General features: G+C 42.4%; 1 protein-coding gene across 1 annotated transcript in view; it reads right to left on the reverse strand.

Annotated features, from left to right (window-relative positions):
* Positions 1 to 13,035, reverse strand: part of VWC2 (von Willebrand factor C domain containing 2) — a 111,694-nt gene extending 98,659 nt beyond the window's left edge. Inside the window, exons 1-2 of the mRNA XM_065399996.1 lie at positions 12,313 to 13,035; positions 4,059 to 4,188 (exon numbers count right to left, since the gene is read on the reverse strand). Coding sequence (XP_065256068.1) covers positions 4,059 to 4,188; positions 12,313 to 13,035 — 853 coding nt within the window. The remainder of the gene's footprint in view (positions 1 to 4,058; positions 4,189 to 12,312) is intronic.
* Positions 13,036 to 13,510: the final 475 nt, after the last annotated feature.

The raw sequence follows: 13,510 nt of genomic DNA on the forward strand, positions 1-13,510 counted from the left end.
GACGGGGTATGGGGCTGGCCTCGGGCAGGGGCTGGCCTCGGGCAGGGTGGCGGGTACCAGGGCCGTCCCTAGATATTCTGAGGCCCTACGCAGCCCCCTCCACGAGGGGTGGGTGGTGCTCCAGGCCTCCGGGGGGGGGTGGGAGCGGGGGGGCCCCAGGCTTCCGTGGTGGGGGGGGCATGGCTGGCTTGCAGGGCAGGGGGGAACCACCCCCCAGCACTCACCAGCAGCGCGGCTGGGGCCAGGTCTCTGTGAGTGCAGGCCTGGCCCTGCTGCAGAGCTCAGGGGAGTGGGGCTGGGGCGGGGCCCTGGGGAAGAGCCAGAGCAGCAGGGAGCAGCGCAGCGCCCCCGGCAGCCAGAGGAGGAAAGACATCACTTCCCGGCCGGCCGGAGCTTATCAAAGCCGCAGCGCCCCCTCGCACAGCGGCAGGAAGAGGGTTACACATTTAGCCAGCACCGGGTGAGCATCCCAGACATTTTGGGCACCGCTTTTTGGCACCCTCAAATCTTGGCACCCTCAGCGGCCGCCTAGTTTGCCTAGTGGTTGCACCGGCTCTGAGTACAGACTGAATTTGCTCATCTCCATGTAGGTCATGCTTTCACTAACCATTCTCCACACTCATTAGTCCCATACCTGTGTACATGGTATTATTTGCAAAGGGCATGTCTCTGTCTCTTGTTGCACTGACAGTGAGCTCTCTAGCCAGGGAGGGTTGGGGAACTGCTGTGTATCACTAAGTGCCAGGAAAACCAAGGTAAGTTTGAGTTTGGATTTTGCTGTTTGCCACAAAGATCAGGAAATTTCCAGAACCCAAATCTAATCTTTTCCTCCTGTACTCACTTCAAGGACAGGGAATGAGAGCACAAGTCTCTTATGGAGTGGGTTGTATGAAAGTAGCCTGCTCGCTCCTCTATGGCCTTCTGGGCTGTAGGGTACTCCATAATAGCTGCTTCCACATTCAGCTAGTCTTCTCTCTCCTCCCAGGTTGCATGGATGGTCTTCCCCATGTGCTCAGCTAGGGTCTTCTGGGTCAGCGAGGTGATGTGATGACAATCATATTGTGAGCAACTTTGCAATGAAATATTGTGATGCATATCCACAGTGAATTTGTATCACCAGGCTTGCATATGACTGATGAGGCAGGGTAAGCTTTCCTAGCTGATCAGTTTGCCCAGACATTAATTTAAAACATTCACCGATATTCCTTTTCTGCCTGCGAAGGCAAACAATTTCAAACTGTGCCGGTGCCATACTCGTAAACAGCTACATCCCTGCTTTGACAGCAAGGAGCCTGATATTTTTAAAACCAAATTCCATACAGAGGAGCTTCTTTATGAACTTCTTCACTGAACCAGAAAAGCTAAGCCTCTCACAAACTGTCTTGTTTTTGTTATGGTTAATAGCATTTGTCCTTGTCTAAAACCTAAAAAGGAAAAATATTCTCAGTTTCTGATTGCTCCTGTTAATGTCAGAACAGCTCATTGGAAACCAACATCTCCAGCAATTTTTGTCTGAAATTATGTCAGTGTCGCCGGTCTCTACACTAGAATATACAAGGCACATGTGGTTACAATTACAGAGAAACATTCAGTGTTCAGGATCATAGGGCTCCCATCACCCTTTCTTACAGGAGGGAATAGCTCGGTTAGAAACTCAGCCTGGTTCCTTATGTGCACTTTCTGAGCACCACCCTCTCTGAGGGGAGGGAGGCTTATGAGTACAGAGGTCTGCTCTCTTGGGGCAGGGTGTTCAATCCTCTAACCAAGCGTGTCAGGAAATCTGCTGGTCTCAGGGAATCCATTCAGAGAGCCAGACCCTGCCCCACTTCCTCCTCCTGGCTCATTCACAGTCAAGCTATCGTTGGTAGGTACCCACCACTTTGCACTACCGTTTTGTCTGAGGGGGAAAAAATCATCACGCGGGAGTTTTACTGCTGCTTAGAGCTGCGTTAATGCCTCCTGGGAAATCCATTGGAAAGGATGATGTGTATGTAGTGTATTGCTCTTCTAACCCAAACCCTCAGAGAGTATATTTACACAGCAGCTGGGAAGTGAGATTCCCAGCTTCGGGAGACACGTGTGTGCTGGCTCTGCTCATGCTAGTGCATTAAAAATAGCAGTTTACCTGAAGCGGCACAGGCAGCCACTTGGACTAGCTATCCAAGATCGATCCCACCCAACTCTCGGGGTACATACTCTGGCATATGCTGAGCCGCCGCCTGTGCCACTCCAGCCACTCTGCTTGAGCTAACGCATTAAAAATAGCAGAGCTAGTGCGTGTATGTCTATCCATGCTGGGAATCACATCTCCCAGCTGCTGTGTAGACTTACCCTGGGACAGGCTTCCTCCCTGCCACCACCAGTCTGTGCTAGGAGCTACAAACAATACAGCAGATACTGAAAGCAAATACCCCTATGGGTGTGTCTCCCGTCATTCCTAAACTAATGTGTCACACTCTCAGGTCCTGTATCCTGTCTTGGACAGTGGTCGATACCTAGGAAGGAGCTGCTCGAGCCTTTCCCCGCTGCCAGAGTCCCTGCGGATGGAATCTTTCTGGGTGGAGGGAAAGACTCAGCAGTGGGACACCACACTGCTTAAACTAGCAGCGTAGATGGGGAGGCACTGCTTGGGTGAGTAGTGAGCCGTGTAGGGTACATACCCATAGGTTCAGATGCATCTTTGTGCTATTCACCTAAGCAGTGCCTCATCATCTACACTGCTATTTATACCCAGGCTAGGGGTGCATTCAGTCTATGTACTCTTAGCAGTGCCAAAAGAAGTGTGCAGTGTAGACGTAACTTAAGAGAGTTCTATACAGTCTCTCTCCATCTAGCTTTTGCACAGTTTTCATTAGTTTGTTTTAGCTAATGTAATGGCCCTATATATTATACAGAAATAACATAGGACTGCAAAATTATCTGAATAATTTTAAATGCTTTTCTCATTTTAAATATAGTTTCATTTGATACTGCAGTATTCATTTTTATTAATAAGAAGTTATTTCTTTTTTATAAATGGTGAACTGGAGTATCTCATAATTTCTTCTTCTAAACAGATCAAGACTTTGATCTAATGCAAGCCTTGCTGGGAGTAGAGACTTTCTACCTACTTTAGTTACAAAGAATATTCAATTAAACATGGAAGTTTAATTCATTTAGTTATGAAAATTAAATGAGCTCAACAAGGTACATTTGATTGCCTCAGGAGGGGAAAAAAAAAACCTCTCTCCAAGGGAAGAAATATGAAGGTAAAATAAAAGTAAGTTCTACTTCTCAATAATGGAAAGTTGGTGTCAGGACCCCAATATTGCCACCAATCCTTAGGGAGCATCCTTAGACGATGCGCTGAACAGCTGCGCCTGACCAACAGCTCTAATGCTAAAGGCCTACCGCAGCCACACTCCAGGCCCCGATTGGATGGACAGGCAGCATTCTCACTGGGTGCCTGGACTATACAAAGGCCCCAACTGGAAGAGGAAGCTGACTGAGCAACAGGCCGTTGCCTGCTGCCTAGACTGCCTTGCTGTTCCTACTGACCCTACCTTGTTGCCCTGCTGTCTCGCCTGATCCTGCCTCCCCAACAAACTGACCCAGCCCCTTGGATTGGATCCGCCAGCTATTGACCCCTGTGCAAACTCAGACCATTGCTCTGGACTGCCTGCAATGCGGATTGACCAGCTGGCTACCCAACCACTCATGCACCATTGACTAGAACTCAGGACTGCTGCCTAACCTGCCTCAGCCACTGGGCATTACAGTTGGGAAGAATCAAGGGCCTAGACTTGATATGGCACACAAGTCACATCCACAATGAACATATGCAGAACACACAACCAGAGACTGGTGTCGATGCCACACATGATTCTCGGGCAACAAAATCTTTGTGGATCATTATAAAAATCTATCCAGGTCAAGGAAAACATTCCCTTCAACACAACAGAGCTTTCTTATATTTCTGCACATTTCTGCTTGGACAATCAACTTTCATTCAAAGAAATTTGAGCAACTGGTAGCTCTCTGAGAAAGAAAACCATCTGGATGTTGCATTAGTTACCTACCATTTTTGCAGATGGGGCAGCATTGATCTGGCTCATACACTGGATCCACACATTCAGTCTGAGGACAAGCAGACACTGTGCACAGCACTTCACCATTGGCTTCGCAACGGCATCTCTCACATGGGGAAACCTGAAACACAAATCCATTCATTTTTTAATTCATCCATTCAATATTCTCTCCCAGGCAGCATAATGCCTTTCTTTGCCTCTGTCTCTTTTACATGCATCTTGTCTTCCACAGTTATTCAGACAAAAGTAGGGTTGCTGCAGTCTCAATTTAGGGCAGCAACCATGCTAGCCCCAGGCACTATTCTGAATCTTTGCTCCAAATTGAGCAAAGCAAAAGGTTCTGAGGAAGAGAGTCATGTGAGACCATTAAGTAATAGTGGGAAGACATTCCCCCTGGCTCCAAGGATTGATGTGGGGATAGTCTAGAGCTGGTCTTTTATTATACTAAAAGTAATTTTGATTTAAAATGGCTTTATGACTAAATTTTTCATTTTCTGATGAAAAAAATCAAAATCTCAATATTTTTCACAGAAGATTTTGAGAGGAATAAAAATAAGGTCATGCTTTGTAACTTCTTCAAAACATGATTGGTTTAGAGGGGACAGTGGAAAAATGATAATTACTGAAACAAAAGTACTGTTTCTCTTAGGGCTTGACCCTACTCCCAGCGAAGTCAATGGGGAAACTTGCATTGATTTAAATGGAGCAGGAGCAAGCCCCTAATTAGGAACAGTTGGACATGCATGTGATTCTTATTTCCTGGATATGTAAAACACCCCCCACAATTTAACAGAATGCTCCCTTGTCCTGTTCCCCCCACCCCCACCGACACACACCCCTCATCCTCATGTTTCTTAAGTGCACCTGAACCCTTCAGAAAAAAAAACAGGGAGGGGCACAGGTGCACAAGGGCCATTTCATAATGCTGGTCTCTCCCCTCTGTTGAGGGTGTGATTACTACTGCTGTACCCCAAATGGCACTGGTACACACAGCAGATTTCAGGGAAGGAAATGTGTTAGAACACTGTTTCCAGTGACATCCTCCCCTCCCCCATGTTTAAGACCTGGACATCTTCCACACCCAACATTTCTAGAAATGAACTTGAGGTTCTGAGGTGCTCACATAAGGTTCTGCCTCCTTCTCTCCATGCCATTTAATTCCAGATTCCAGTGAAACAGAAGCACCAACACACTGTCAGACAGGCTGTTCTCACCGGATCTCTGTCGACACTCAAAGTGGAATTGCCAGAAATCTTAAGGAAGTCTGTGCTCACTAGAGGATCACTCAGGCTTGCACCTTTGGGGTCATCTTTGATTCCTCCCTCAAATAAGGTTCTCACTTACTCCACTAAAAATCCCCAAGAACCAGACCTTCCACTCGACCTCAACTCTCATTTGTGTCAGCATTCTTTTATCTGGACTACAGAAACATCCTTCTCCCTTGCTTCCCTACTGTCATATCCAACCTGTCATATCCAATGTTATCTTCCATACTCACTGCTACTTCTGCCTGAATCCCTCCACATTTTCTGCTTCTCTCTCTCTCTCTCTCTCTCTCTCCCTCCTCTTCCTCACTTTCAAATATCGGTACAGTGCTACCCATGGTTAAATCAATGCCCTTATCTCCTCCTATACACCAATGTTCTATGCTCTGCCACCAATTTCTCCATTCACTAACCTCTTCCTCTCTTTTTGCTCATGTGTCAGACCCTCTTTTCATGCTCTCTCTCTCCACTTTGCCCTCCTCCCTTACATTTAATTTGGTTCCGTTAGACTTCCACAGCTAGCCGTCCTCTTCTAGTGCTCTTCCCTATAAAATATACTATAGCTTAAAAAATCCTGTAGCTACAAAATGCACAACAAAGCCACATAATGCACGTCTTTGTTATAAGCTCTTTGGGGCAAGGCCTCTGCCTTCAAATTGTTTATAAAGTGCCATGCACATCTATGGCACTATAGCTAGGGCCCTACCAAATTCATGGTCCATTTTGGTCAATTTCACAGTAATAGGATTTTAAAAATAGTAAATTTCATGACTTCAGCTATTTAAATCTGAAATTTCAGAGTGTTGTAATTGTAGGGGTTCTGACCCAAAAAGGAGTTGGGGGTGGGGGGCAGGTTGCAAGGTTATTGTAGTGAGGGTTGTGGTACTGCTATCCTTATTTCTGTGCTGCTGCTTGTGGTGGTGCTGCCTTCAGAGCTGGGCAGCTGGAGAGGGGTGGCTGCTGCTGGCTGGGAGCCCAGCTCTGAAGGCAGAGCCACTGCCAGCAGCAGCGCAGAAGTAAGGATAGCATGGTATCATATTGCCACCTTTACTTCTGCACTGATGCCTGCAGAGCTGGGCCCTCAGTCAGCAGTGGCCTCTCTCCGGCCGCCCAGCTCTGAAGGCAGTGCAGAAGTAAGGGTGGCAATACCATGACCCCCCCTAAAATAACCTTGCAACCTTCCACACACACACACACCCCCACAACTCCCTTTTGGGTCAGGACCCCCCAATTTGAGAAACACTGGCCTCCCCTGTGAAATCTGTATAGTATAGGGTAAAAGCACACAAAAGACCAGATTTCACGGGGGGGGCGGGGGAACGCGTTTTTCATGGCTATGAATATGGTAGGGCCCTAGCTATAGCAGAAGAGGAAGAGGCTATTTCCAGACCAATGTACAGAATCAAGAGATTCAGATATTTGACAAACTCTGGATGAGCATCTGAAATTATGGGTGTTTATCCAAGTGAAACCTGAATTCTGAATATTTTGAAGCTTACAGGTCACTACTGAGAAACCATTCTTCTGTAGTTATTTTTATCTGGAGATCTCTCTCCCACTTTACATGCTAAGGTACAAAATATATGGTTTGCTTTTAAGATCTTAGATAAAACTTCATCAAGAAATCAAGTCTTCGGGTTAAATTCACCAAGAGCCCAAGTTGGCACAATTCTATAGACTTCACAATATTTGGGTACATTTAAATAAGTGGTGAATTTAGCCCTGTTCTCTCTGACGGCTTGACAAGATCAACAGCAAGAAGAGGGTATACTCATTTAAGTATTCCATATACTATGGTACAGCCAGCTTTTATATCACTTTTTATATCCTTGTATCTGATGCAATGAAGCAGCAATCAAGATTGAAAAAAAGATATGTTAGGAAGAACATTTATTCAGACTTATAAAATTAAAACATCTTTTAATTCAGCAGCTTATTTACTGGAATTTCAACTTTGACAGAACCATTTGCCTTCAACAAAGCATAGACTGCCCAGAACATGAAGCCATTTAACAAAATATTAACGGCACTGTGGAAAGAAACAATCCTGATTTAAAGTCTGAACACATGTAAGTGTTCATAAAGATGCATTTCCCTCAAATATAATGTGCTTTTGAAGATCATACCTTTCAGAAACCAAACGCTCTAGATAAACAGATGTCCAAGTAGTAGGTCATGAACACTTTTTTTGCATGTAATATATAGCAGGTTATTGCAAAGAAATATTTACAATGATCCTTTAATAAGCACAGTCATCCCTCAGACATTGTTTTTTTCCATTTTTTTCCTCGGATGAGACGTATATTCTTCCCTGGATACACCACCACATATATTTCCTACATCTACAATGTGATCTATGGTACATATTTCACTGCAACTTGCTAATTAGAAGCACCTTGCACTTTGGTGATCAGGAAGAGATTTAGTACAGAGACAAATTCTCATTTCAGTTACACCAAATGTAAATCTGGAGGAAATCCACTGACCTCAGTGTAGTATCTCCACACTTACACAGTGTAACCAGGATAAGAATCTGATGCTAAGGCATCCTGTTTTTCCAGCCACAACCGTTTCTTCACTTTGGCCTTCATTGGGCAAACATTCACGTTGGTGAGCACTTGCAGAGTCTGTTGTAGTCTATGGGATAACTCTTACTCATACAAGCTCTCCAACATGAATAAGAGTTGTACAATGTAGTCCTTTAAGAACGCAGTAAAATGAGCACATAAGTATTTCTTTCTATTCTGTTTTGTAATATTTTCAAGAGTAGGAGTCAAGTACATTTTCAGTAGAAGTGAAGCAGAATAGTTGTTAAAGCAGCATTAGCTCTGTCCCTTATAGAAATGCCCAGGGAGCCCTTATTTGCATATCTTTGGACCAAATGTTGCTGCTTCTTTTTTCAATTTAGGCAAGATGTGGTTAAAACTATAGAAAACCAATGCCTGAAAGAAGCCAAAAAAGTAATATTAATAAGGATCAATGTATAAGAGATAGTCTAGCAAGGAAATGCCTTGGTATGACACCATGTAATTAGCAGGGAATCATAAGTCAGAATTGGAGAAGGCCCATTTGTGCCGCTTCCATTTTCCTCTCCCCTCTAACGGATGAACTCTTACTTCAGCATAGGTTCTAATGGCTGATGCGATGGGGCTGCCACCAGTTCTTTTGGGACACTATTCCACAATCTAACAGATCATGCAGTTAATCGTAAAGCAATTTCAGAGTTAGGAATGAAGAATACTACGTAAGTGCTAAGTATTAACTATATCACAACAGCAGATCTTCCTATGCTAACATAGAAGAACCAATAAGAAGCAGATAAATCTGATCTAATTTTCCAGGCAGCCATAAAACCTATAGGAAATCGCAAGAAGTTGTCTTCTTGAGGGTTTAAAGGAAGATTATGAACAAGTGTATAAATGTTTTTCTGTGGAGCTACAGATGTAGTAGAAAAGTTTGCATACATAAGTATGCAAACAAGTGGATCAGTTAAGGGTTCCCCAATAGAAGAGCAAGAAAAATTCTAGCATAATACAGACAGCAAGCCAGATCCACAGCTCTTTAATGTCATAGCTCAGTTGAAGTCAGTGGAGCTATGTCAATTAACACAAGTTGAGGATCTGGCCCAGCATGCATACCAAAGTACTTTGTTTTAGGCAATTTTTTTCTGGCCTTTGGGGAAAAAAACCCACCTGGCTTACAGAAAGTGGAAGTTCTCTATTTGTACTTTAACCAAGACAGGGATTAAATAACTCAAAGAAAAAAAAATCCAGAAGTCTATATTTCATTCCTTACATCTCTGAAAACTCTAAGTAAAATAAATAAATAAATAAAATCCATAAAACTATATCCATTTACTCTTGGGTTATTTCTAGTAACATTTTCATTCCAGTTATACTCCCCAAGAGATCATGAACACTGTTAGGCTGACAAGCATTAATATATCAGTCTTCTTTATATTTCTCTGTGCCTTCAAAGCACCACAAATGCTTTGAAATCCATCTGGATTTGTTGTCTTCAAGAATTTCAAGCGAGTTGTTCATAAATTAAGTTCTTTGACAGGACAGAAGTTGTGATAAACAAAGCAAAATCTGTAACAGCAAAGTATCCAATTTGCCTCTGAGTAACAAAGCCCAGTAATGATCACAGGAATGCTTCTTTAAAATTTGAATACAAAATAATAAAGAGAGATTCCAATATGATTCTATCTTCATTGAGGATTTCCATTTTAATCACAGTTGGGAAACTATGTTCTTTTGTAAGGTACTTTTGCTCCCAATCCCATTAAAAGTTCTCTATAAGCTGAAACACTTGCCATACTGCAGCATGGCCCCACAAAAAGCTATACTGCAAGTGGTAGATGAAGACATCTTTATTAGGCTTCTGAGTTTTGGGGTTTTGTTTTTTTCCAGTTTTGGTTTGCAATAAAATTTATTTTCCTTCCTAACACTAGTATATAACAGATACTACCACACACACAAATATAAGCAAAGTCTGTATGCAGAGATTGATGTATCTCCCTCCACTCCTAGTTTCACAGGAGCAGATTTTACCATGGCTTGGGGAGAGGGTTTTTTTTTTTTTTCCTGATTTTCTTTTTAAATAAAAACTTATGTAAAACTCCATTTATATACAATATATACATGCACACACACGTTCGTGTATGCATATACGTGAATCTACATACACATTTTTATATATACACACACAATTCATGTAATCATTTAAGGAGTCAATATGTTTTTCTTCATCAGAATATGTGACTCATTCCCATTAATGGAACATATGCATACAGAGAGAATAGACTTACCTGTTTACAAATACTTCCTTGACCTAAATCAAATGGTAGAGAGTGCTGTACTTAACATCCACAAGACAGTTGTGACTACAGTTATAAAAATGGATTCCAGTACTGGGTGCAGTTATTTCCATCTGCAATTGTGCATGCATTTAGTGGTGATCTGATTGCACATGTAAGTTACTTCCCTTCAATCTTAATTAATTGCAATGGTATATGAAAATAACTGTGCCTACTGTTTTGCACCTACGATATTATAGGCTGAGTGGAGGCTCAGCTATGCAGTGTCAGTATGATAAAACATATAGGCTGCAATTAAAGTGCTGTATAGCTTTAGTGATTTTCCTTAGCCAGCCTGAACACACGCATATCCTTACTCATCCTACTTATTACTTATCCTAACAGAGAGCACGAATAATTGAAAAATGGCACTGTATTATGGGAAGATTTCATTAGAACTGCCAGAGTCAGAATGGGGTAAAACAAAGCTGAAAACACAGAAGAAATATAGTTCTGAAAAAGATCTATGGGCACTGTCCAGTATTACACTTCCAAAGCTATCAGGCATGATTGTTGTGTGACAGCAGTGAGCCCATTGGTTTTATTCTTCCACCACACGCAGAACTTAATGAAGTAACCTAACTGCATTTTAAGGCTACTCTACAGTCAGTAATGCAAGATTCTTACATTAAAGGAAGACATAGATGGGGTTGGAAAGCTGTGGATGAAGAACACATTAAAATTCTAACACTAAGCTGTTGAAACCTGGAGACAACATATGCAGGGAAGCACATTATTTTGACATTGCTTCTGAATGTACTGTGCTGAAACAGTAAGGATTTCAGAACCTGGCCATAAAAGGGCACACCAACCACCCATATTTTAAATTATTTCTTCACTTTTTAAAGGAATAAATTGCTGTGCCAAGACTCAAGACCTTGGGGAGGGAGGAGAGGAGATGAGCCTACTGTTTGCTGGCATATGCCTTGATCGGTGCTAGTGTTCTGAGCATAGCCATCTAGAGATGGCAGGGAGAAAGTGCTCTGTTCAGAGAATAAATCAGAATCGTTCTCTGGCTCTTTTAGAAGGTGAAAAAATATGGAAAGGCATTCAAAAGAAAAATAAGTTCCTAAGATTACACAAATACCACAGATGACACCAAAGAAGAGACAAGCAGTGTATTTATAACCTTCATAAAGATTAATTTTCTCTCTCAAATATATATAAGAAACAGGCATGAACTGCAAAATTCTGGGCTGGATTTCTAACTCCCTTTATTATCCCCAACTCCCAAAAGTTCAGGAGCATTCAGATCTGGGTTTTGGCTCAGGCCCTCATCTAGCAGATGCACACTCCCAAATGTGCATGCACAACAGTACCTGTTTACAGAACTCAGCTATAATGAAAATCAATTTATAAGGGGCGGGGGAAAGTAACTGTACGATCAGGCCATAAGTCCAACACTGTTTCAATACACAAGATGCATTTGCAATGATAATGAACCTCCACCATTGTGAAGTTTCCTGTTTAAAAATTAAAAAAAAAGCTTCACTATAAAAATATTCCACTAGATAGAAAAATTGACTATTTAAATACTGCCATAATCTGTCCTCTGAACCATACTCTAATTAATACACCAAGGTCCATAATCATACCCACAGAAAATTATTATGTAACTGTGACATCCCAGTTTGAGCATACAAAAAAAAAAAAAAAAAAAAAAAAGAGAGAGAGATGGATTAAAGGATGCATTACTGTCACTAACTGGCTATTAACAATGGAAATCAGCCCCAAATGGCAAATAGGTTTCACAAAGGATAAGTTTTATGGTTAGCATTGTAAAATAAGGGAACAGTAAATGTAATGCTGAAAATGCCATGGAAATCCTGTGGAAACTCTCAGGGCACATACATATGAATACTGAATGGCTTCATTGTGATTTTTTTTACACTATAAATACAAAAGGAATTAATAAAGATCAGCTCCCTTATTTTTAAAATGTTATGGTTTCACTGAACTGGAAAGGTCTTGTTTAAAGGGAAAATTATACACTGCTGCAGGTGCAATATTAACAAGAAAGAAAAAAATCCCTCTCTAAGAAACCATTTCAAGAACATAAGATCACAGAACAACCCTCGCCATTTTTTTTTAATCTTTTTTTTTTAAATAAAAAAGCCCTTACCATGAATTCTTCTAGTGTCTGGTAGGTCTTTCCTCTGAACTCACAGTAGTTCTTCCTCTCTTTGCACTGTGGGCAGCACTGACTGGTGTCTACATGAATACACCGTGGATGGAGTCTTGGGCACTCAGGTTGAATGCACAGAGGTCCCTCATCAGTGCAAAGACAGGGGCAAGCAGAGGGACCTGGAGTAAACTTCTCCCCAATAGCATAAACGAAGCCACTCTCATCCACACAGCCTTTCCCACGGTAATCTGGATAGGCATACTCCTCCGGAGGCTCAGGAGTAGTACTAGCAACAACTTCTGGGAGGGATGATTCTTCAGCCGCCTGAGGTTCCTCTGGAACACCATCCCTTTGCTCCTGTGCTTGAACGTTCCCAGATTTACTGCTTGTTCCTTGACTATTCCAAACCTGTTTTTGCCTAGTCCAAGATTCTTTGTTTGAATAATTTCTGTTTCCTTTGCTCTTCCAATCTCTGGTGCCCTCTTCCCGCCCATTCCTTCCAAGTTCATTCATTTTCCCTGGGCCTGTCTGACTCTGACTGTCCGGCCTGGTTGATGTATGATCCCTCTTTTCCTGACTTGTTTTTATCTCCTGTTTGTCTGGAGCCTTGGCCAGTTTTTGCACAGGTATGGTGGAGCTACAGAGAGCAACCATGAGACAGCAGGTTACAAGAAGAGAACTAGAGAGAGCGCCAATTGCCATTGCAGTAGAGCTGGGCATCACCTACGGCATCCCAGAGGGACAAGAGATGCTGCATTCACATCAGAGGGAATCACTACGTAAATCCACAGTCCCTAGGAAGAGAACAATTAGAAATACTTCAGCTCACACGTTTTTCACCGTGCATTTGTACCAATGCCACATCTCAAACAACATGCAACTTTGTTTGATAATTTATACAAAAGACAAACAAAGTTCTTGTGCTGCATCCCTCCTCCCCACACTTTGCCTGTATGTTAGATTGCAAGTTCTTTGGGACAGGGACCGTCTTCTTACATCCTTAAAAATGCTGTACAAACTTGGTGAGGTATAATTAATAAGAGCTGGCATAAATCAGTTTTTAAACAAAAAGACTGCTGTAAAGTGGATGTACCTAGAATCAAATGAAGCTCCTTAAATCACAGCAGACTCCAGAACAAACATCAACCATTCACTTCCATTTCCTGACTTCATGCATGATGATTTTCATTAATCT

This window comes from Emys orbicularis, chromosome 2 (assembly GCF_028017835.1).
Source record: "Emys orbicularis isolate rEmyOrb1 chromosome 2, rEmyOrb1.hap1, whole genome shotgun sequence".
Classification (NCBI taxonomy): Eukaryota; Metazoa; Chordata; order Testudines; family Emydidae; genus Emys; species Emys orbicularis.